At 51.1% G+C, this 24,240-nt stretch overlaps 1 protein-coding gene across 2 annotated transcripts; it reads left to right on the top strand.

Moving 5' to 3' along the window:
• Positions 1-3,259: 3,259 nt before the first annotated feature.
• On the top strand, positions 3,260-21,668 carry MTCH1 (mitochondrial carrier 1). Of its 2 annotated transcripts, none has more exons than XM_025384462.1 (12): positions 3,260-3,957; positions 8,090-8,174; positions 11,197-11,303; positions 11,647-11,724; positions 12,112-12,169; positions 12,543-12,594; positions 14,138-14,197; positions 17,061-17,154; positions 19,126-19,173; positions 19,347-19,414; positions 19,699-19,774; positions 20,835-21,668. In XM_025384462.1, exons 1-12 carry the CDS (start codon positions 3,637-3,639, stop codon positions 20,904-20,906), a joined length of 1,119 nt encoding a protein of 372 aa, XP_025240247.1. In that variant the 5' UTR covers positions 3,260-3,636; the 3' UTR covers positions 20,907-21,668. The 2 variants fall into 2 exon arrangements, with proteins under 2 accessions (XP_025240247.1, XP_025240246.1); XM_025384461.1 differs by having other exon boundaries at positions 17,061-17,205.
• Positions 21,669-24,240: the final 2,572 nt, after the last annotated feature.

Below are 24,240 nucleotides of genomic sequence, written 5' to 3'. Positions count from 1 at the left end.
ACATCAGGTGAGGCCAGAACACTCATGCTGCCCTTGACATCACCTCAGTTCCCTCCTGACTGGATCAGTATGATGTCAAATTAATTGCAATGGTGGGTACTTACTATTTTGCATTTACTTTTCATTACAACATATCCCACAGGATTCCAGGGACCTGGGATGGTCTATATTCTTGGCTATTCTCAAGATTTACAAGAGTCTTATTTCTTGTTGACTTTTTTTCTTTTGGTTGATCCTATCGGGCACATGGATCTTCCTAAAGTTTTGATTCTGCAATTAGTGCTACCATAAAAAACCGTACAATTTTGGAGAGTGTTTCTGCTTAGTCATTCATTTTCTAGTAATATTTGTTGTGTTCCTATCATGTGCCCGGCATTGAGCCAGACTTGGGGTTCAACCATGAATAGAACAGTCCTGGCTGTCAAAGAGCTTACAGTCTAACAAGGAAGACTGACAAGAAAACAGGCAGTCACAGTGCAGTGTGGTCAGCACTGTCAGGTGGCATATGCAGAGGGTGGTGGCACCAAAGTGGGGGGCATCACCCAAGCCCAGAGCTAACAACCTTTTTGTTGTTGTTGAGATGGAGTTTCACTCTTACCGTCCAGGCTGGAGTGCAGTGGCGCGATCTCGGCTCACTGCAACCTCTGCCTCCCAGGTTCAACTGATTCTACTGCCTCAGCCTCTCGAGTAGCTGGGACTGCAGGCATACGCCACCATGCCCAGCTAATTTTTGTATTTTTAGGGGTTTCACCATGTTGGCCAGGCTGGTCTTGACCTCAGGTGATCCACCCACCTCAGCCTCCCAAAGTGCTGAGATTACAGGTGTGAGCCACCGTGCCTGGCAGAGCTAACTCCTTTATAGCTCTAAAGATTTACTGCCAGACTGCTCACTAGCTTGATTGCTGAGGAAGATTTTCTTTCATTAAATCATTTCAGTGAGTATACTTTTCATTTCTAGATGTTCTGTTTGGCTCTTTTTCAAATACACCTGTTTTTGTTGTTGTTGTTGTTGTTTGTTTCCTTTACAATTCCTATTCTATTTACTAGTACCTCCTATTATCTTTGCCTTCATTTGAAACCTGCTTTTTTCCTTTTAATGTTGAGATAGTACCGTTACCTCAAGTTCTTCCTGTTTTGTCCATTCTGTCCCATGATGGCATGTTTCTTTGAGTGGCTCATACTTTTATTGTGAGGATTCTTTTTTTCTTCTATAGAATGAGACCACCACTTCTCCTGTTGTCTTTCCGGGCTTTTCCCCGTCTCCCCTTTTCCCTAGTTTATAAGACAGGAGAAGGGGAAGAAAGCAAAAAGTTGGAAAGAAACAGAAGTAAGATAAATAGCTAGACGACCTTGGCACCACCACCTGGCCCTGGTGGTTAAAATAATAATGATAATATTAACCCCTGACCAAAACTACTAGTGTTATCTGTAAATTCCAGACGTTGTATGAGAAAGCACTGTAAAACTTTTTGTTCTGTTAGCTGATGCATGTAGCCCCCCGTCACGTTTTCCACGCTTGCTTGATTTATCATGACCCTTTTACATGGATCCCTTAAAGTTGTAAGCCTTTAAAAAGGCCAAGGGAGCTCGGCTCTTAAGACGCGAGTCTGCCGACGCTCCCGGCCGAATAAAAAACGTCTTCCTTCTTTAATCCAGTGTCTGAGGAGTTTTATCTGTGGCTTATCCTGCTACACTTTCTCTTGGAGTCTCTGTGAGCCCTGAGTTGTAGAAATACAGTCATCGTGCAGTTTAACATTTGCTTCTGCTTGGTACCCTGCGGGTCTAACTGGTTTAGCTGATCTATTTTTCTTCAGTTTCTTCACTTGGAGAAATTGTTCGATCATTTAGAAATACTTTACTGAACTTGTACTATGTGCATAGTCCTATATCTGGTGCTGTGGAAGATACAAAACAATGCAAGACAACACAAAGTTGCTGCTTCACATGAAACTACAGTCTGAAAGGGCCAAATACAGTATAGGCCCAAAGTTAGGTGACCATGTAAGGCAGAGTAAAAGGCTCAACGGTGAACAGCCAAGTTCAGAAGGAAAAACAGACAGCTGGAGAAAAACCGGGACGAAAAGCCCAAAGAAGGAAAAGGTTCCTGTGACGAAGTTTCAGAAGGATGGGGAAGTAAATCATCCTCCCCTACTCCCACCCCCAAACTAAAACCTATCGCCTCTTCTTGGTAGAGAGTTAGTGTGGCACTAGGAACTTGACTTTCAGGTCCTTATTGAGAAAGCTAAATCAGAACCTAGGCAAAAGGAAGTCATTTAAGGTCCTCCTGGGGGATGTTTGATGAGAATTGTGTTTGATGGATAAAACACAGCAAGTTGAAAGGGCAGGCTTTGCAAGTGATTTCACTAGGACAAGCCTGGGTTAGGGAGGCCAAGGCGAGGGAGACAGGGAGTGTGGCATGCTTTGAACGTGGAAAGTGCATAGTGTTCATTATCAAGAGTGGGAAAAGGGGAGGTAGCTTTTTAGGAGGTAAGGCAGGGAGTCAGAAAGGACAGACCGGGAAACCTGGACTAACAGTAAAAGTGGCCAGAAGGCAGGTGTCTCACAATAAACTGGCTATAGGGTAAGTACAGACAAAGGGACCAGGTCTTCCATTGCTGTGTCCCTGCACACTCTAGGATTCATTCAAACAGAAACTTTTATTGCGAACCCCCACAACTAGCAAGGTTCTGTTGTAGGTATTGTTGCAGGGTGTAAGGCACGTTTACAAACAGGAACACGGTTCTTGTTTGCTGTCCTATCTTCCTCGCAGGATTCTTGTGAGGATTACACTTGAATCAACACGTGTAAAGCACTTTAAAAAGTGCCTGTCACACAGTTCCTGCAAATTAAGGTCTAGTTGTGATTATTCACTTGTATTAAGTAAGAATCAACTACAGGCGCCCAGCAGTGCCTGCGTGTGCTCACACCGAGGGACTCACTAAAACCCTCAGGATCTAGTGAGGGAGACACTCAAATACTTTAGAGAAAAACAAATTTTACAACCACGGACTCTGAGGAAGGCGTGCGAAGGCTCCACAGTTGGGGAGGGTGCCCACAGTCGCCGAGGGGACATCTGGATTTGCTCTGGTGGGGAGAGCATTCCTGGCAGGGGAGATGGGAAAGGGGTCGGACAAAGAGGCTGGGGCCGCGGAGGGGCTCGGGTTCGGGGTCGTTCTGCAGCAGGAGATTCAGCTCGCACAGAGTTCCACGCAGGCCGCGGCGACTGGGATCTGGGCCGCAAAGGGGCGGGCAGAGAACTGCAGAGAAAACTCCCGAAGCCAGGGAGGGGGCTTGGAAGCGCCTCAGACCATATTGGGGACGTCTGGCAGCCGGAGGCACCGAACCCCGCCCCCGCGTGCTCTGGGCCTCCCGGGGGAGCGCCCCGGCCTGCGACAGCCGCCACAGCTCCCCAGCCCGGGGACCCGGCTGCCCGCCACCATTGATCCCCGGCCCGCAACCCAGTGTCCTGCTAGGCCCCCACCGGCCCGGGGGCCACATCCGGCGTGTCCCACCCGCCGCGCCACGCTCCCGAGCTCCCCCGCGGCCGAGAGTGGTGCGCCCCGGCCCTGCCCCCTGACGCCGGCGAGGGGCGCGGCCTCCGTCACGTGACAGGGAGTGACCTCGCCGCCGGGTGCCATGGGAGCTTTGGACCCGGAAGTGGCGCCCTGGGCTCGCGGCGGTGCCGCGGGGATGGCGGGAGCCGGAGCTGGAGCCGGAGCTCGCGGCGGAGCGGCGGCGGGGGTCGAGGCCCGAGCTCGCGATCCACCGCCCGCGCACCGCGCACATCCTCGCCACCCTCGGCCTGCGGCTCAGCCCTCGGCCCGCAGGATGGACGGCGGGTCAGGGGGCCTGGGGTCTGGGGACAACGCCCCGACCACTGAGGCTCTTTTCGTGGCACTGGGCGCGGGCGTGACGGCGCTCAGTCATCCCCTGCTCTACGTGAAGCTGCTCATCCAGGTGGGGGACCAGAGGCGCCGTAGGGAGATGAGAGACTGATGTGAAGGTGACAGGCCAGGATTTGGAGGATTGGGGCGGGGAGTCAATGGCGACGGATTTGGGGAGAGGGGTGGAGACGGCGGGTTTGGGGGGCCGAAGTGGGTGGGAGGGGAGGGAAGCCGTGTGGGAACGCAGAGGTCACGGGTTTTAGAATGCAGAAAGGGTTAGAGTAATAGCGGATTTGGGAGAGGGTGGAAGGAACAAGCGATTTGGGGGGTGCCAAGGAGGGGGCGATGGTCTGGAAAAACATATTTGGGAAATAAAGGAGTGGGGACGATGGACTTGGAATAGGGAAGGGAAAAAATTTGGGATGAGGGAAGAAGCAACATAATTGGGGGAGGGGCGAGAAGTTTGGGTGAAGAGATGGGGAGGAAGGTTGGGGGCCCGGGCGAAGTGTTTAGAGGCTGAGGAGCACATATTTGGGGTAGAGGGGAACGGGGGCTCTGGATTTGGTAGAGATGGATGTAAAACGTCGTGGGGTGGGGACAAAGTGGGCACCAGGGCCAGAAATTTAGGAGGGAAAGAAGGACACCAGACTGGGGGTGGACAGAGAAGACAGGTCTTGGGTTTCATTGTGATTTAATTTGGTGGGAGAGTGCGAAGGCAAAGAATTTTGCAGGGGAATGCTATCGGTTTACCAGAGATGGGGGCTCTGGATTTGATGGCGACGACAGATTTGGTAGGAGGAGGGGACAGGGTGACGCGTATGGGGGGAGGGGAACAGATAGGGCCAGCATTGGGGGAGGGGCGTGGCAGCGATTTGTCTAGAGAGGGAAGCTAGGAGCAGGCTTTAAGCGGGGAAGGGGATGACGCATTTGGAGGAGGAAATGGAAGTCAATAGTTGGGGTCAGAGAGGAATCACAGTGCTTGTATCTGGGCAGATGAGGAGAAGGAGGACGGGAGTATTGAAATTGGGCAGAAAGGACAGTGGAGACATAGGTGGCAGGATAGGTAGGGATTACCAGAAATTGAGACCGAGGTAGGGATGTCTCTAGAACGGAGGGATGCATGGGCACTTGGCAGATTTGGTGGTGGCCGGCAATGCGGAACAGATGAAGTGTGCTGCTTGAGAGGAGTGAGCTGGAATGAAGGGCGTGTGGAGGTGTGAGAATTAGGTGGGTGTGGCTGGGATGGGTACAGTTTTGATGGGGGTCATTAGGCCAGAATGTTCCAGTTAAGAAGAGTGGGAGGAGGAAGGTTAAAAATTGAAGTGGAGACCCATCCAAGATTTCAGTTGAGGCAGGTGGGTGTCAGATTTTACCATCTCTATAATTGAACTGAGAGAATGCAAAATACAACTGGAATGAGAAGGCCTTGAGAATGAGAGTAGTTGAAATCTGGGATCTGAGGAATGGTAATAGATTTGTGGGTGTGACCAGGAATATGACAAGGAATGAGGAGATTCAGTCAGGGGCATCAAGGTGCCTGACTAGACCCTAATTGTGACAGATTTGAAAACTGTTGATGGCGGAAGGTGTAGACCAAGACTGGCATTTGGTTGTGATTTGGAAATGAGGGCTGTCTTACAGGGGTAAGATTGTATTTACAGCAGTTGAACTCGAAGTTTGGGAGATAAATTGGTGCTTTGGAACTGGTGGGACCTGAGAAGTGAGGGTTCTGGAAACTGATGGAATGAGACTGAGGGCTAGGAGTTTAGGGTACAGGTGGGAGAGTCTGTGGAGTGAAGGATGCTAGAGCGCAAGGGCTCAATGTGAGGGAAATGAAGAAGTGTCTTCATCATTTGGACAACGGCGGATCTGGTTTGAAGGAACATTGAAATAAGGGTGGTTTGGGAAGGGAATGGGGTAATGAAGGACTCTAAAGCATGAGAAGAACTAGATGGTGGGCAGGTAAGGATGGATGAGCCCTGTTGAAGGACCAGAGAGGTGCCTGTCTGATTTGGACCCCGTTGGTGTTGAGTGTAACATATATTAAGGTAAGATCTTCAATGGGTATAGCTTGGGAATCAGAGTAATATCTTGCAGAAAGGCAAATTACTGGGAGTGGAGGTGTCAGGAGTGGAGTGACAGATTGGGGATTAGGTACATAAGAATGCAGTGCCTTACATCAGGGCATGTGGCTGTCAGTTGGGAGCTGGAGATTTTAAGATGACAGACTGTCCCTGCTGGTATCTGATACAGGGCCACAGCATTTGCCATAGTTAGGACTGGGTTAACAGATTTGAGGATGGAATTGGGTTTAATGACTTGGGAACAAATAATTAAAACTTGAAGGCGAGAGGAATGCAGATGAGATACAGCCAGCGTGCCTATGATAACCCAATAGAAGTGAAGAAAGTAGATTCAACAGATTTGGGAGCCATGGGGATATGGGATAATGTTACAGATTTAAGGATGAAATTGGGGTCAGTGGGATTCCCAAATAGTGTTGACTGAACTGGGTAAGGATGGCAAAAGAGCAGTAATGGCGATTTGGAGTGGAGGTATAAAGGAGTACCATCTGTATTTAAGAGAACACAGATCAAGACAGAACTTAACTCAGAACAACCGTGGAGCTTTTAACCCAGAAGGGAAAAGGTCTAGAAGGAAAGTACTCACTGCCTGGGTCAGCTGACTCACCCCTTTCCTCCTTTAGCTCCACTGGGTCAAAATTTTTTTCATTTAAAGACAGTCCCCATCATAGAGGAGTTTTTAAATTTACAATCATTGATCTGTTAGGCATCTCAGAATCACATCCATAGGAGATAGCCTGAACTTTCAAAAGCACTTGCTTGATAAAGGCAAAAGGGGACAGGGGTGATCCCAGAAAGCGTTGGAAGCATACCTAATCCAGTTTACAAGGTAGCACTTTCAAACCTGCCACTTCTAGCGCCTCCCACAGCTGCAGGCCAAATCCCCTCCCACATCTCAGAGGAATCACTCTGGTCCATGGGCCCAGCTGGCCTGCTTAGATGGCACAGGGCTGGTATCCTGGCCCCTTGCCAAGGGAGGAAGGGGCCTTCTCACTCCCCACCTAGGTGCTGGTCTCCTTGGCACCTTGCCTCCTCCCTGGCATCAGGGGCTCTCACCCCTCGACAGGGACTTCCTCCTCCTCCTCACATGGATATGGATGGTCCTTCACCCACCCATGGGTTTAATAAATATTTCAGGCCAGGCACAGTGGCTCACACCTGTAATCCCAGCACTTAGGGAGGCCAAGGCAAGTGGATCACCTGAGGTCGGGAGTTCGAGACCAGCCTGACCAACATGGAGAAACCCCGTCTGTACTAAAAATATAAAAAATTAGCCGGATATGGTGGCGGGTGCCTGTAATCCCAGCTACTCGGGAGGCTGAGGTAGGAGAATCATTTGAAACCGGGAGGCGGAGGTTGTGGTGAGGCGAGAGCATGCCATTGCACTCCAGCCTAGGCAACAAGAGCTAAACTGTCTCAAAAATAAATCAACAAATACATAAATAAACATTTCAGATATAAGAAGCATCTGTACAGCAAGAACTGTCATAGCCCTTCAGAAATGAGGGGGTCATTTTTTCACAGGGATGTAGGGTGATTGAGGAGAGAACGCAGCTGAGGATGTGTTTGAGGAGCACCTGGAATTTGAGGTAATAGTTTGCTAAGCCTGGGAATGGGAGGAATAGACGTGGAGGTGTCTGCAGTAGATTTGGTAAGAAATTTGAGTTTGGCGTGCACTTTGGAATGGACGACTTAATGGCTGACCTGTCTGAGGTTTAGGTATGATGTGTTTTCTTATTGCCACATTTGGAATTGAGGTTGGAGTGAAGTTTTTCATTGGGAGATGAGAATAACTGAGATTTGTTCTGAGAGGGGAGTAGCGTTTGAAGTACATACAGAGGTTTCTACTGGGAATATCTGGGATTTGAATGTAAGAATGTTGGGGTGTGGGTGTGACTTGGACTGTGGTTGGGCAGTGTCTGGGACCAGGCATTTCTGTTCATTGGGAGATTACGTGCTGCCTGTGGTTAGAGACACTGACGAGCTTTTTGGTGTTTTGATGGGGAAAACACAAACAAGAGCCACATTAGAATTTGTGGGAGAAGAGTAAGGCAAAGGGGACAGGAGGTGTAAGGAGAGGTGGTGAGGCTGAACGTCCCTTTGTCTTTGTTCATTCTGAAGGTGGGTCATGAGCCGATGCCCCCCACCCTTGGGACCAATGTGCTGGGGAGGAAGGTCCTCTATCTGCCGAGCTTCTTCACCTACGGTGAGTGTGCCTCCCGAGCAGGAAGCCCACACCAACAGAAAAGAGGCCTCAAGTGGGGAGCAGGACCAGCTGGCCCTGGGGAACCCACCACGCAGCACGGCATGCAGAGTTGAGCTGGCACAGAGGAGGGGATCTAAGCATGCCCAGAGAGGGCATGGTGTCGGGGTGGGAGCAGGTGAACCATACAACTTTCGTCCAGCTCCTCTGCCTGTACCGCCAGCTGCCAGCCCAGACAGTAGGAGGGGACAGACACAGGTGCCTGAGAGAGGACACTGGTCCCTGTTATTTCTGTTGCCCCGGGTTGTGCCTGGAACAGGCGTGGGGGTGATTTCCTTTTGCCCTGTGAGCAGCCTGGCCCTGCTACTCCAGTAGAAGGCCTGTGGAGCTCCTCCTGCGTTCTTTTCTTTCATCCCACCTGGGTGTCTTGTTTCCCCTGCATTCCTCAGGCAGTGAGTGGTGCTCACTTGCTCTGGTGTCTCCATCTGTTGGTTACAGAATGGTGTGCAGTGAATTGCAGCTTCACTTCTGTGTGCTGCGTGAGCTTGGGCGGGCCACTTACCTGCTGTGGCCCGGCTGCACCCCTTGTCTGCAAAGTAAGGTCAGCTTCTCCTGCCCGGGCCTTCCTGCAGGCTCCCCATCTGTCATCAAGAAGCCCACCTTGCTGCCTCTGCTGCCCATCCCCTGGCCCACAGGTGCCGGCTGGCCAGGGCCTTGTCATGTTCCTCTCCCGGTCCCCACCCTCACCAGATGACCATGATGAGGGCCTTCTTTAAATGTGCCCTTTCTCTCCATGTTCACAGCTGGAGTTCCATTCCAGGCGAGTCCCCTCAAGTTTCCTGCACCTCTGCTCTTACCTGAGAATGTTCTCCAGAATCTATCTTTCTGTTGAGTAACTTGGGGCTTGGCCTCTGTGTTACCTTTTCCACTTCACATGCTGTTGGCAGAATTGGGTGTGATATTTCTCTTCCAGTTTTGTCCCTGTGTTGTTGAGTGCAGAGTCTAGAGCCAGGTGGAATGTGTCATCTTGTGAGGAAATGTGTTTGTGTTGTTTTTTACTTAAAACTTGTCAGCGTAGTGGGGTGGGGAATGACAGAAGTAGGAAGGCACCCCACCATTGCGTAGTGAGGCAGTATACAGAGAGGTAAGGCAGCCCAGGTGGAGGGCTGCGGCCCTGCACGGGGCCTTCTCTGGATCTGGTTGCACGTGCTATGTTCTGAGAGGTGAGATTAGAGCCCAGATCATCTCTATTCATGTGACACAGCCATTCCCAAAAGGACACAGAGCAGAGGGAACTTGACCCTCATCTTACTGCCTCTTGTGAGGATGAACAGAGTTCTGAGGTGTGCCCCCAGCCTTGTTTATATAAATGTAGCTTTAATCTAGGGGTGAGCAGATGTCCGTTGGGGATCTCCGGACACTAGGCCTACTTTGGAGTCAGGGAGGGGACCCGCCATTTGGCTCTCTGGTACAGTGTGGACAGTGTCTGCTCCTCTACTTGTCATGGCTGAAAGTACTGCAGCTGTCGTGACATTCTCTGGTGTAGAAGAAAGAACTTCCCAGAGGGTTTCCAGGCACTGCAGAAAGACCCGGAATGAGGGGGGCCCTGGCCAGCCTGAGGCCTTAGGACCCACAGAGGCCCCTGCAGGCGTTTCAGCATGCCTCTCTCCGCTCTCACTTGTTCCCCAGGCTCCTCGGAAATGGAGAGAAATGAAGGTCCTTATTCCGTTTTTTTTCAGGTGGTCAGATGGAAGAGGGTAGATGTTTTGCTCAGGATCACACACAGAGGTCCTGAGGCTCCCTCTCCTCTCTAGGATCCACCCTCCCCCAAAGCAAATTTTCCTCTGTCTGTTCAGTCTGTGAAGTAGGGCACCTTGCCAAGTCACCTAGCATCCCCTCCCTTCCTCCTCCTCTCTTGCCAGCCCAGCCCCATCTCAGGAAATCACATATACAGGTAACAGGTGTTCTCAGCCTCGTGAAAAACCCATGCTAGCTGTGACATTGAATTGCTGGGCTGGCAGACATCTGGGAGGAGCAAAAGGCATATTTGCTTCTTCCTGCCTCTGCGCGGTGCCAGAGAGCTAAAGTCATGGTCTAAAAGAGGGAGCATGCTGTCTGAGAGAATGTTCTGCTAGCTTCCAGATGCACAGGTTTATAAAAATACCACCCTGCCATTTAAAACATGTTTAAAGTGTTGATAGAAAACAATGAATTGTATCCTTAGAAAGAGAGACCCTAGTGAAAGAAACACTAACTCACACAGGTAGGGTCTAGCTTCCATAACATTTAAGTTTATTCTGTGGAATTGTTCATTGGTACTTCTGTTTTAGTTACTTCTCCATAGACTTGTTTTTCCCTTGACTAATAAATGCCAGCAGGTGCCAGGTGGTGTCCTGGGTGTAGCACAGTAGCAGGGTGGAGACTACCCGCCGTCGCGTGTGCAAGGGTGTTCTTGAGCCTGCCTTCTGGGAGCCCTTCCTTTTCCTTTTTCCCTCCTTTAGGTTGCAGACTTCATCATTCCCTGTGGGCAGTTTCTCTGTGTTTCCTATTTTCTTTTCGTCAAGAAAAACATAACTTTTAAGCAACAGAATTGTTTTCTGTGTTGCAGCATTTAAGTTGCTGAGTTGAGAAATCACGACTGAGTTTACCAAGTAGAGTTTTTAAAGCAAAAAGAGAAAGAAAAGAAAGAGAGAGAGAGAGAGAGGAAGGGGGAGGGAGAGAAAATGGAAGGAAGGAAAGGAAAGGAAAGGGAAAAGAAAGGGAAGGGAAAGGGAAGGGAAGGAAGGAAAATGTATGAACTTGTTTGTTAGAAATAGATTTTGAGGCTTTTACTAAAAGAAATGGGCTAGAAGACATTTGGGGGTTAGGGCCTGACTGCTTCCAGGTCCTGGACAGATGCTCCCTTCTGTGCCTGTAGTCAGCAGTTACCTGAGGGACAAGCCGAGCCTGGTCTGGGTGTGTGTGACCCAGGAGTGGGTGCCCCTGAACTGGGTGTAACTCCTCTACCACCTCTGTTTTCTTACAGCCAAGTACATTGTGCAAGTGGATGGTAAGATAGGGCTGTTCCGAGGCCTGAGTCCCCGGCTGATGTCCAACGCCCTTTCCACTGTGACTCGGGGTAGCATGAAGAAGGTGAGCCCACACAAAACCAGGAACAGTGGCCCGAGGTTTCCTCATACTCCCAACCACTCCTGCAGCAGCCAGTTACCCTGGTCCTGCCTCCTTCTTCCCAGACCGTTGGAAGCCCCATGGGAGAGCTCCCACCCCACAGGTCTGCTTTCCCACAGCTGTGACACCAGATGGTGGCTTTCTTTTTCCCCCACGCTCCAGACCTGACCTGGAGGTCACCTGAGGTGGGCCCAGCCAATAGACACTGCAGAGGAAATATTTGGAGCTGGTTCCTGCCGCCCGAGTCCCCAAAGAGTTCCATGGAAGAGGCGTAGCTGAACTTGGTTCTTTCCCTTCCCTGTTTCAGGTTTTCCCTCCAGATGAGATTGAGCAGGTTTCCAACAAGGATGATATGAAGACTTCCCTGAAGAAAGTTGTGAAGGAGGTGGGTGTTGAGAGTTGGAGAGGGAGAGGCGTGTGGCGGGGAGCCTAATGATTTCTCACCCCCAAGTTGGGCAGGTCATTGACAAGTGGAAGAGTTGGGTCCTCGTGCATGCATGGGTGGGATGGTAAGGGAAGGAGCCCTGGCCTGGGTGCGCAGGGAACCCCGGAAAGCCTTCTCAGCCATTGTTGGGCCTAGCCTGGGACCCGGCAGCACTCCTGGGTGGGGGACTGGGGAGTGGGGCAACAGGTGGAGCCATCCTTGGCAGACCGACCCCACGTGCAGTCCCTGGGACGGGTTTCTCCCTCCCAAGCACTTGTAGCTCCCCTCGAGGGCCAGTTCCAGAGACAGGCCGCGGGTGGCGAGTCCCCACCCCATGCTGTCTTCCAGACCTCCTACGAGATGATGATGCAGTGTGTGTCCCGCATGTTGGCCCACCCCCTGCACGGTAAGCCCCCCCTTCCCTGAGACTCTCTAAGCCGGGGTGGGGGCGTGGGGTGGGGGCGCCCCCTCGTGGACTGTAGATAGACAGTCTTAGACCGGTTGGGAAGTGGTAGTGGGGTGGGAGGTATTCTACTGGAACCCACCCCACTGAGGAGAGATTGGAATTCTTTCCAAAGGGAGGTGGGGCTCTTCCCAGGCAGAAGAAATGGGGCGCTGTGGTCATGATATGTGACAGGGAACCCCAAAGTCCCTCTTCCTCTCCTGCTGTCTGAACAGGCCATGTTGTTCAGTGGCCACTCTGCACCCGGCACGCGGCGGCTGGGGCATCATGAGGTTTGGCCCACCACATCACCTGTGTGTGTTTTGTTTTTCCTCAGTCATCTCAATGCGCTGCATGGTCCAGTTTGTGGGACGGGAGGCCAAGTACAGGTGGGTAACTCTTGGGACAGGCAGAGTGGCCCTGTTACCTTTTCAGAGTCTGCCAGGGCAGGCTGTGCTGGGGTTGGTTGCTGCACCTTTTCTGCTCTAGTCCTGTGTGAGTTCAGCCTGCTGCCTGGCTTCTGAGGAATGTTGCAGTGGCTTCCATAGTCTGTCCAGGGGCATTTGCTCTTCTCCATCTCTTATCAAGGGCAGCCCTGGATGAGCCTAGATGCCTTTGCAGAGGGGTGAGTGGGATTGTAGTCAGCTTGGATTAGGATTTCTGGCACCAGAGCTGATTCTGCCACTTAGGACTGAGCTGGGGTCTCCTCTTGGATTCCCAAGGTAATGCTGTCATGATTTTTCCGGCCGTCATAGGCTGATAGCTCTTTTTATCCCCTGTGAAGAAGCCATCCACCCCATGGGCTTGGGGCTCATTCCTTCAACTGTGTACCAGACCTTCACCTAGATCTGCTGTGTGCAGCCCTGGGCAGGTGCCAGGGGCATATGTGTTGACAGAGGTGGGTCCTGGAGGCATGTGGCAGAAGGACACACCTGGGTTGCCCTTCCTCGCTTAAGATTCTCATTTCCTGGGGTCAGCGTTTTTTGCAGCCGTCCTTTGGAGCCACCACCCCAGGAAGCTCAGCTGCCATGGTGCCTCATTTTGGGGTCATTAATGGGAAATTGGCCCATTCCCCTAGACTGAAGTATGAGGTCAGTAGTTGGGACCAGGCGGGTATAATCTGGCAACCACTGTTTTGAGAGGTGGGGCCGGGCCTGACAGGGCTGGGATGATCTGGGTCCAGGGCTACCCAGGGCTTTGCCTTCCACTGGCTTCCTCTGTTAGGTTGCCCCTTCCACCTGGGCTTTGTGCAGCCTCCATTCAGGACAAGCCAATTGTCATTTCCAGCCATAGGTCACAAAGGTTGTTATTGAGCTTCCTTGGCATTTCACGCCTAAGAACCCGCAGCCTGTCTTCTCATCTCTAACAGGGTGCAGTGGCCAGGGCATGAATCCCCGGCTCCCTGCTCAGGAGTGCCAGATGTCTTCTCCTAGGCTGGTTCCAGTGCCTCCTCCTGCAGGGCCCTGTATTCTTTCTCTGCCCTCTGGGAAAGTAATTCTCTCGGCTCACTACCGCCTTCTACTCTTACTCTCTTGGGCAGGCCTGTGGGCTCCTCTGGTGGAGTGTTGTTTAACCAGAGATAAGTGTGAGGGCCAGGTAAGAGAAGGGCCTGCCATCTCTGCAGCAGTGGCTGAAGTCAGGAGATGCATTCCTAAACTCCGATCTCACAGAAAACGCCAGTATAGGACTGCTAGTGGGCTGCTCTCATGGGTGGTTGGGCTTCCCCAGTCTCCGTGAACTGTGTAAACTCCTCCTCACCCCGACCAGGCGCTCTCTGTGCCTTTCTACTTGGTTCTTCCTGGTAATAATCCTCCCCACCCCACCAGGACTGGCTGGATATGAGCAGAGCTCGGGGGCTCAGCCCCACACCAAGGGGTGGGCTTCCGGTAGGTGACTGCATGACCCTGTATCTCTGTCTTGTCTTCTTCACAGTGGTGTGCTGAGCTCCATTGGGAAAATTTTCAAAGAGGAAGGGCTGCTGGGATTCTTTGTGTACGTGAGTCTATATACCCCATAACTGGCTACGGGTCTGGCTCTGTTAACACATGTGTCCTCAACCTCTCAGACCACAGCTGCTGGCCTGGGACTAACCACGTGGCCCTGCCCTAGCACAAGTGCTGTGGCCAGCTCTCTAGAGCTCCATGGCATGTCCAGACTGCTTAGCCCTTTTCAGGCCATGGCTCATGTAAAAGTGGAACTGTGTGTCTAGTACATGGGGGAGATGAACTGATCAGCCCCACTGGGCCTCATCCAGCTGCGGTGGGTGTGGGGCTGGTCTTCGTGAGCTAAGTCACTGCATAGTCCTTGGCCTCACTGCTAAAACATGACTGAATATCTGACTTGGACTGAGGGTGGAGCTCTGGAAGCTCACAGGCTGACCACAGCCAGTGGATTCTGTTTGACATTGCTTTTCTGATAAATTAGTTGTTGACGTTGACATTTAAGGTATGTTGCACAAAATTCCACATTTCTAGCATCTCTTTGAAAAGTCAGAAAATCTTGTCCTGCTGGGTAGTTCTTTCTGTAGAGCAGCCATTGGCCAGGACCCAGGACCTGGTCCTTTGGCAGGGCACATGGTCTCCAAGGGCCACAGACACCCTGCACTTCGTCACCTCACGTCCAGTTTATTTCACCTCTAAATGAAGCGCATACTGAAAAGATTATGTTCAGAAAGAATAAAGCACAGACAGAACCCAGAAGCCAGGCTTGATGGCTGTTTCTTGATTTGCTGTTCTAAGGTCTAGGCAGTGACGTATATGCTGACAGGTACGTCACAAATGTGGTAGACACATGGTATACAGCAGTGTCCGCTGTACTAGACACAGGGCTCCATATTATTCATAAGAAGTCTTTATATCATGGTTTTCCAGTTTGTCAGATGTTTTTTATTTATGGCCCCTTGTTTAACCAAGAAATGACTACTTGTAGGTGCATGTGCATGTATGTGTATATAATACAGAAATATATATACAGTTCTCAGCAGGAGATGATTTTGCTCCCCAGGGAACACTGGCAGTGTCCGGAGACATCTTGTAGTTGTCACAACTGGCATCTAGTGGGTAGAGGCCAGAGACGCTGCTAAACATCCTACAGTACACAGGACAACCCCGCAACAAAGACTGATTCAGCCTGGTGTGGTTGCTTGCATCTGTGATCCCAGTTACTCAGGATTAGTCTCAGTGGTTTCTGCAGCTGTCCGGAGGCCAAGGCAGGAGGATTACTTGAGGCCAGAAGTTCAAGACCAGTCTGAGCAACATAGCAAGACTTCTGTCTCTATAAAAATGTTTTTAAAAGTTAGCTGGGCGTGGAAGCACTCACCTGTAGTCCTAGCTACCTGGGAGGCTGAGATGGGAGGATGGCTTGAGCCCCGGAGTTGGAGACTGCAGTGAGCTATGGTTGCACCACTGCACTCCAGCCTGGGTGACAGAGTGAGACCCTGTCTCTTGGGGAGAAAAAAAAATTATTCAGCCCAAAATGTCAATAGTGCCAAGGTTGAGAAACTCTGATTTATATTCATACACACATATATGTATGCATAAATATTTATACATATATATATTTGCGCATGTATCTGGTAACAAACCAACATTCGTGACATGCCTATCAGCATGTATGTCACTACCTAGACCTTAAAACGGCAAATCAAAAAACGACTCACCAAGCCTGGCTTCTGGGTTCCGTCTGTGCTTTATTCTTTCTGAACATAGTCTTTTCAGTATGCGCTTTCTTTAGAGGTGAAGTAAGTTGGATGTGAGGTGACGAAGTGCAGGGCATCTGTGGCCCTCAGAGACCGTGTGCCCTGCCAAAAGGGTAGCCCCTGGGCCCCGGCCAATGACTGCTCTACAGAAACAGCCACCCATCTTGAAACACTGCACATGACCACCTCTGGCATTTTTCACATTGCGTAGTTCTCTTCTGGTGTGTGAATAGGATTCCCACACAACAGATGCCTACTCTTTGGGTTCTTTTTCGCCATGTGATTTTGGAACAGGTGATATGCATACATGTTACAGTGCATAGAAAGCACCAAAGGGTATATAGCACATAGTCAATCTGAGCACAAGCAGGAACGACAAGATTAGAAATTGCATTCACAGAGGTTCATTTTATTAATACTCCTTATGGATGTATTACATATATTCTTTTGAGTTTTTCAAATATTTTATAATATATATATTTTTTTAATTCAAAAATAATAATTCTGCTTTTCCTCCCAGGAGACAGCCATCCTTCTCCTGGAGAGCCTCCCAGGGCACTCTGTACCTAAACAAGCAAATACACTGAAAAACACACAAGAGGCACGTGGGACCCACTGACCTCAAACTGGCCTTTTACCCTCAGCACTGCATCTTGGGGAACCTTCCTTAGCAGTTTAAAGGCCATCACTTAAAAAGTTAGCCCTCCTTGTAAATGCTTGCATAGAATCTTTTTGATAGAATATTTTCAGGGGCGAAGAGAACAGATGCATTGAGCAATGTGTCTTCTGGGAGTTGGTTAGGTAAAGAGGCCAGGAAAAAATTACCAACACGTCGACACTGTTGTTATCTGCATTTGGAAATTGCAAATTTGGCAGTATTCACATCTTGATCCCTGGCTTCTGTGGTTTGAAAACTGCTTGAGACTGTTAACTAATTTGTGGCATCCAAAGTGCCATAGAACACCTCCCCATGGGAAAGGAGCACTACCTTCCCAGTGTGCGTAGCTGCTGGCCCCTGCAGGCTTCCTTTCTAAGGCTGTGCCATTGGATATGCTAAGATTTTGAACTTGCAACATCCCTGCCTGCTTCCTGGGTGTGGAGCCCCCAGGAACTGCTCCTCTCCCTCTCCTGCTCATCTCTGCTTACCTTGTTTTTTAGTGGATTAATCCCTCACCTCCTGGGCGATGTGGTTTTCTTGTGGGGCTGTAACCTGCTGGCCCACTTCATCAATGCCTACCTGGTGGATGACAGCGTGAGTGACACCCCAGGGGGGCTGGGAAACGACCAGAATCCAGGTTCCCAGGTTGGTTGGAACAAGGACTTGTCCTTCTTTCCGTGTACTGCTGATGCCCAGGGTCTGGGACAAAGTCGAGGATTCTGGGATTCTGAGCATCAGGCCCGGAGGGTGAGAGAGGACCTCTCATTGTCCCTGGGGTCATCTTTGTCTAAGGGGAGTATGGCCATGAGAGGCGAGATTCCAGATTAGTACCCAGACCTGGAAGGAATTAATGGAATGCTTGTCCCTGGGCAGCCTTAGAAACCAACCCCAGCTTATCTAAGGCTGCTCCGAGGCAGTGACCCAACTAGGGCTCAGGAAGTCAGAAGATAGACCAGCTAATATTGAGCACCCTTTGACCATTGCATCACGTCTTTTGCTTTTCAAAACCCTTTTGTGAACATTGTGGCCTTTGATCTGACGGCATCCTAGTTGTGAAGGGAACAGGGCAGGTATAATGTTCCGTTTACCAACACAGAAATTGAGACCCAGAGATCACAAATTCTAGAGAACTCTGGGCTCTCCAGAGTCACTCAGCTAGAACTGACAGGGCTGGAATTAGATCCCTGGCCAGGCTAAGGGTACATTCCTCTGAGTTTTTTCAGATCGGCTAGGGAGTATACAGCCCAGGCTCACCCTCCTATTTTGTTAGCTGTGGTCTACACAGCCTAGTATACATAGACCTTTCAGCAGGTCAGGTCAGGCATAGGAAGGCCTGCCTGGTCCTTCTACACAGCACTAGTTGAAGAAGGCCGTCCAGGTACCTGAGGGGTGGACTGGTTCTGCCTGAACCAAGATAAGAGGTGGGGAGCAGCGATGGCTGGGGATCGCAGTGTCCAGACATTCTCACAGTGGGGATCGCCAGGCCCAGGAGGCTAGGAGGGCCTGGGGACCTGTCTGCCAGAATCGCCTGGGTGGGAAGGGGTTCATGTTCCACATGTGTGTGTCTGGCACCTGTCTGTTCTGTGTGGTGAGGAGTGCCCCATCCCAGATGGGAGCCTCTGCTTGCAGGGAGACTGGCCACTTGACCTGGGCAGGTGAGTCTTAACTGGCCTTTCAGTGTAAGCAAATTAAAGTGGCTCCATAGAGACCCACCCCATCTACAATCACAGTGGCACATTCCTGCAGTTCTGCCTTTCTTGGGGGCCTTGTGGGTGGGTAAGCTGTGCTGTCACATACAGAGCAAGGGTGGCCGGGAGTGCACAGCTCAATGTTTCTCATCTAGGTGGGCAGCTGTCTGACCAGAGGCTGCTGTGCTTACATCAGCAATAACAGCAGTCAACAGATTTGTTTAAAGTGTGTTTAGAGTGCTTTTCTGTGTGTGGCTTAAAGGCTGAGATGAGGCTGCCGGGCTATCAAAGCCACTCAAGCAGACCTCTGAGCAAATCTCTGCCCAAGGCCCCAGGGCATCGATCTGGTGGGATGGCCGCTCCACAGGAAGCTGAGGCTGGGGGAGCCACCTTTCCTCACTAGGAGCTGTTTGCTTCAGCAAAGCAGGATTTGAGGAGTTGGGGTCTGAAGGGGGAAAAGCTTGCCGAGGTGGAGGTGGCAGTAAGCCTGGAGTTGCCCTCACCTCACCCCACAGGCCAGGATTTGCCTTTGGGTGTTAGGGTGCATGTGTGTCTTAGCGCCGACTGCGTGCCAAGCCCTGGATGTTGATCAGGCAGACACAGGTTCAGCCCTTGAGGCTCACAGTCTGGTGGGGTTGCACAGGCAGCGGCAGCTGATCCCTCTTACCGGGTGTCCTTCTCAGGACTCCCTTCAGTCCACTTACCCTGCTTCTGCCCCCAGGCCTCCTCTGGGCAGTGACTGTGAGGCCCGACAGGAAAGGCACGTGTGGCGTGCTTGCGAGGAGCTGAGCACAGAGGGTGGGGTGAGGGCATGTGGATCTGAAGTCTGCGTCCTGAGGTGCCTGTGGCAAACCGCTTCTCCTTTCTGTCTCCTCAGTTCAGCCAGGCCCTGGCCATCCGGAGCTATACCAAGTTCGTGATGGGGGTAAGTCAAGCCAGCTGCCCTTCCTTCCCACTGCCTTGCGGACCCAAGTGGGGTCTAGGAGGCCAACCCTGGTAATGGCTGGAGGCAAGTCTTGGTACAGGGTGTTGGCGTGGTGTGTCTCTGCTCGCCAGGCTGGGGTGGGTTACTGGCACTCAGGCCTCTCTGGGTTTCAGATTGCAGTGAGCATGCTGACCTACCCCTTCCTGCTAGTCGGCGACCTCATGGCTGTGAACAACTGCGGGTAGGTGTGCGCCCTTCTACTTGCCACTCTACCTACCAAGGCTGTGGGGTGGGGGAGACCCAGCAAGCCCTTGCAGCACTCTGCCCCCTCCCACCTGCTCTGTGTATAGGCTCAGCCTGCCAGGCACCCTGGCTTCCGCTGGGATTTCCCAGCACCCCCTGGGGTGAACTATGGTGTCAGGGTGTGGACGGGTGGTAGCCCGAAGGCGTTCCTTCTTGAAGTGGCTTTCCCATGGCTGGCTGTCTCCCACTGTTCTCTGCATCTACACTCTCCTTCCTGGGCAGGCTGCAGGCTGGGCTTCCCCCTTACTCCCCGGTGTTCAAATCCTGGATTCACTGCTGGAAGTACCTGAGTGTGCAGGTGAGCAAGCACTGGACGGAGGAGGTCTTCCCTGTTCTTTGCCACATCCTTCAGCTGAAATGATTTTGTGGATGCTTCATGGCATGCAAAGATAAGTGGTTTCATGGAATCTAATATTGTGAGGAGACACTTGGTGTCTATAAGGCATTTAAGTTTTCATCTTACCTAATTTCAGAAAGGATTTGAGGTGGCTAAGTGTGGGTTTATTTTAAGATTAAACATCATACAAGATCTTTTCTTCTTTGAGTCTTAAAGACTCTTAGGATAAGGATAAGAGAACTCTGGCCCAGGTGGCAGGTGGCAAAGCCCAAGAACTGCTTCTCCTTCAAGTAACATGGGCTGCAAATTCGAGGGCTGTAACCAGTTGAGCTGAGTTCCTGGGTTGTTAGGGCAGCTGGCATTGGAGACCAACTCCTCCCTCCTGCAGGACATTCCTGGCCCAGGAAAGCCTGTGGGTGGAGCTGGGCCACGTGGGGACCTGGCAGCAGTACCAGCCTTGGGTTCTCATGTTCTGTGCCGAAGCTACCTCTCCCTGGCTGGAGATCTTGGGCCCAGCAGTCAGGTCCAGGCTCTGGTCAAGGGCAGAACCTTGCCTTTTCCTGGCCTTGGTTTGCCTCGCAGTGAAATGGGGCAGTGGCCTGGAGGGAGCCAGAGCGCTGACTGGCCTCAAGGCTGAGAAGAGGACAGATGGGAGGGAAGCAGGGAGGAGAGCCACAGTTCTTCCCAGTGGCCCTGGTCAGTGTCAGTGTGTCTCGTCCTCCCTGTGAGCATTGAAAGAGTCCCAGACCACTTGGGCTCTGAAGCAAGAGGGGCAATGAGCCTCGTCTCTGGGCTCTCCTACAGAGTAGCCCCAAAGACACCCCTGGGCAGGACATGAACCGCTCCCGTCTGCTTCAACACAGGCAGATTCTGCCCTCCAGGGATGTAGGCCGAGGCTGTCCACCCCGGAGCTAGGTCTTTGAGCTCCTGGACCCTTCTTTGCCTGACACTGGCCTTCCTCTCGGAGGGACAAGGAAGCATGGCCTCCCTTTCACTCACCCTCTTTTTCCTTCTGGTCCAGGGCCAGCTCTTCCGAGGCTCCAGCCTGCTTTTCCGCCGGGTGTCATCAGGATCATGCTTTGCCCTGGAGTAACCTGAATCATCTAAAAAACACGGTCTCAACCTGGCCACCGTGGGTGAGGCCTGACCACCTTGGGACACCTGCAAGACGACTCCAAACCAACAACAACCAGATGTGCTCCAGCCCAGCCGGGCTTCAGTTTCCATATTTGCCATGTGTCTGTCCAGATGTGGGGTTGGGCGGGGATGGGGCTGCACCCAGTGGATTGGGTCACCTGGCAGACCTGGGGAAGATGAGGCGAGGTGGGGAGTTGGGAGAATCCCCATACCTCCCAGATTTGCTGAGTCTGTCTTGTGCAAAGGGCCAGAGAATGGCTTATGGGGGCCCAGGTTGGATGGGGAAAGGCTAATGGGGTCAGACCCCACCCCCTCTACCCCTCCAGTCAGCTCAGCGCCCATCCTGCAGCTCAGCTGGGAGCATCATTCTCCTGCTTTGTACATAGGGCGTGATCCCCTGGCACATGGCCACCATCATGTCTAGGCCTATGCTAGGAGGCAAATGCCAGGCTCTGCCTGCGTTTTTCTCAACACTACTTTTCTGATATGAGGGCAGCACCTGCCTCTGAATGGGAAATCATGCGACGACTCGGAATGTGTCCTCCTCATCGAATGCTCACATGTTTAATGGTGATGCCTCGCGTACAGGATCTGGTTCCCTGTGCAGTTGTGAATACCCAGAGGTTGGGCACATCAGTGTCTCCAGTCCCACCCAGTTTTAAAGTTCATGGTAAGATTTGACCCCATCTCCCGCAAATAAATGTATTGGTGATTTGGAGTTTTGTGGGGAGTCTCTTATTTTTGTAAGCTTAAAAATCTATCTATAGAGTCTGTCTTTCCAAGTCCTTCCCGTTGGTGTGAGAAGGGGCTGTAAAGAGGCAGGGCAGGGGGCTGCCCGATGGGAGATGTAGGTACCAGAGCTTGGTGTAGCTCAGTCTCCGGGGAGACACTGGGTGATGAGGCTGGGGTGTCAGTTTCCACAGCAGCAACCAGTGTGCAGGTCTGTTGCCAGGGAGATAGGCCTTTCAGAAAGTGTTCCACCCACACCCCTGACTGTCATATCTTAGCACTGTTCAAGGATGACGTATCTTCAGGTTTTACGAAGTGTCACTTGGTATAGTGACCATGGTTACATCAGAACGGGCAGACCTCCCTTCCATCGAATGGTTTTTGCCCAGCACTGGGGTCTGTAAGCAGACAAAGCTTACATATATTTTGAGGCCCAGCTAGGTTCCCCCAGGTATTTCTCTGCCCTTGCTCAAGGTATCCTGGCTTGTGAGAGCTGGGTTCTGGTAGCTTTTAACAGTGGACTCACGGACAGTTTCACTTCACATGTCCTCGTTTCCCAGGAACACAGAAGTGTGCCTGTGTGGGTGTTATGTAAATGTACACTGGTTGAGGCCACCAAGGTCTCATAACTTTGTCACCCATATTAACTTTTCTAGGGAAACACCCCAGAGGGCTAAGGTAGTGGGAGGAACACATGTGGGGGTGGGCAGGGTAAGCCTGTAGAGGACCTTGGGTTCCCAGGTCCTTCAGAGGGGAGTCTGCCCCGTGGCCTTTCTCCAGCCCAGTGTGCTTTTCCAGAGACAGACCACTGTTCTGGGGTGTCTTTTCTTCCTGTTGCTCCACCCTCAGATCCTGTTTTTGCATGGATTAGTTCCTAAGGCCCTCCCTAGATTGAGGGGCACCTGTATCTCTGGAGCCTGAGCTAAGCTGGATCTGAAGAGCTCCTCCCAGAAGTTCAGAGAGGCTTCCCGGAGTACAGAGCAAGGTTTTGATGGCCTTGGCCAGTCACCTCAGGGAGGGCTGCTGTTGTCTCCCAAGTAATTTCCTGAATTTGGGGGTTTCAACTTCATTTCCCAAGCCATCTTCCACACCCAGAAATGGCATGAAAATGTCTTTTGATACTGTGTCCCAGTTACTGGTTGAGCAAAGTACAGATTTTCAATAAAACAGGAAGTTTTCAGTTCATTCAAATTCTTGTGTGTGTGAAATGCTTCTAGACCCTTTGATGTTTGGGGGCTGAGGCCCTGTTCGTCTGCCTTCCTAGCACTTGGCATGTTTCCTGTTGACTAGTCCTAGAAACTAGGATGCTGGGTCCTCATCTGAGAAAGGAGATTGGGTGGGATTGGGCAGGAGGAGAGCTCAGCTGCTGGCAAAGGGAGGGGTGACGGGAGGAGGAGTGTCCTGTGGAGAGCTGATCACCTGCACTCCTGGGAAATCTCATCCAATGGGCAAAGCTAAAAGGCCTCTGACAGGCCTTTGGGGACTTCCTTATCTATACCCCTAGGTATATACCCAAGATAATTGGAAACTTACGTTCACACAAAAGCTGGTACATGAATGCTTAGAGTAGCATTATTCATAGTAGCTCAGGAGTGGAAACAGCCTGAGTGTCCGATGACAGATAAATAAAATGGAAATGTTCTATAGAATGTAACAAATATTCCATAGAATGGAATATGACTTGGCAATAAAAATGAAGAAGTTCCGATTCATGCTACGACATGGATGAACCTTGAAAGTATGTTGGCTGAGAGCAGCGACTCACAACCATAATCTCAGTCCTTTGGGAGGATTGCTTGAAGCCAGGAGTTCAAGACCAGCCTGGGCAACATAGTGAGAACTTGTCTCTACAAAAAATTTAAAAATTAGCTGGACATGGTGGCATGCACCTATAGTCCCAGCTGCTCAAGAGGCTGAGATGGGAGAATCACTTGAGCCCAGGAGTTGGAGGCTGCAGTGAGCTATAATCCTGGGTGTCAGAGCAAGACCTGGTCTAAAACAAATTATATATATTTATATGGTAAGTGAAAGAAGCAGTTACAAAAGACCATAACATATATGAGAGCAAGAATTTATATGGGATGTTAAGAACAGACAAATCCATGTAGATAGATTAGTGGTTGATGGGGGCTGGGGAGGTTAGAGGAAAATAGGGAGTGACTGCTAATGGGTATGGGTTTTTTTTGGGGGGGTGACGAAAATGTTCTAAAATTGTGATGGTTACACAACCTTGTGAATATAGTAAAAACCATTGAGTTGCATACTTTAAATGGGTGAATTTTATGTTATGAGTTATATCTGAATAGAGCTGGAAAAAACATACTAAGTAGGCTAGGTGTGGTGGCTCACGGCTGTAATCCTAGCACTTTGGGAAGCTGAGGTGGGTGGATCACCTGAGGTCAGGAGTTCAAGACCAGCTGTTGACCAAACTCTGTCTCTACTAAAAATACAAAAATTAGCCAGGTGTGTTGGCGGGCGCCTGTAATCCCAGCTACTTGGGAGGCTGAGGCAGGAGAATCACTTGAACCTGGGGGGCGGCGGTTGCAGTGAGCCGAGATCGC

This window comes from Theropithecus gelada, chromosome 4 (assembly GCF_003255815.1).
Source record: "Theropithecus gelada isolate Dixy chromosome 4, Tgel_1.0, whole genome shotgun sequence".
NCBI classification, from domain to species: domain Eukaryota; kingdom Metazoa; phylum Chordata; class Mammalia; order Primates; family Cercopithecidae; genus Theropithecus; species Theropithecus gelada.
Note: the sequence above shows the minus strand (reverse complement) of the source record. Positions and strands in the feature narration are given on the sequence as shown.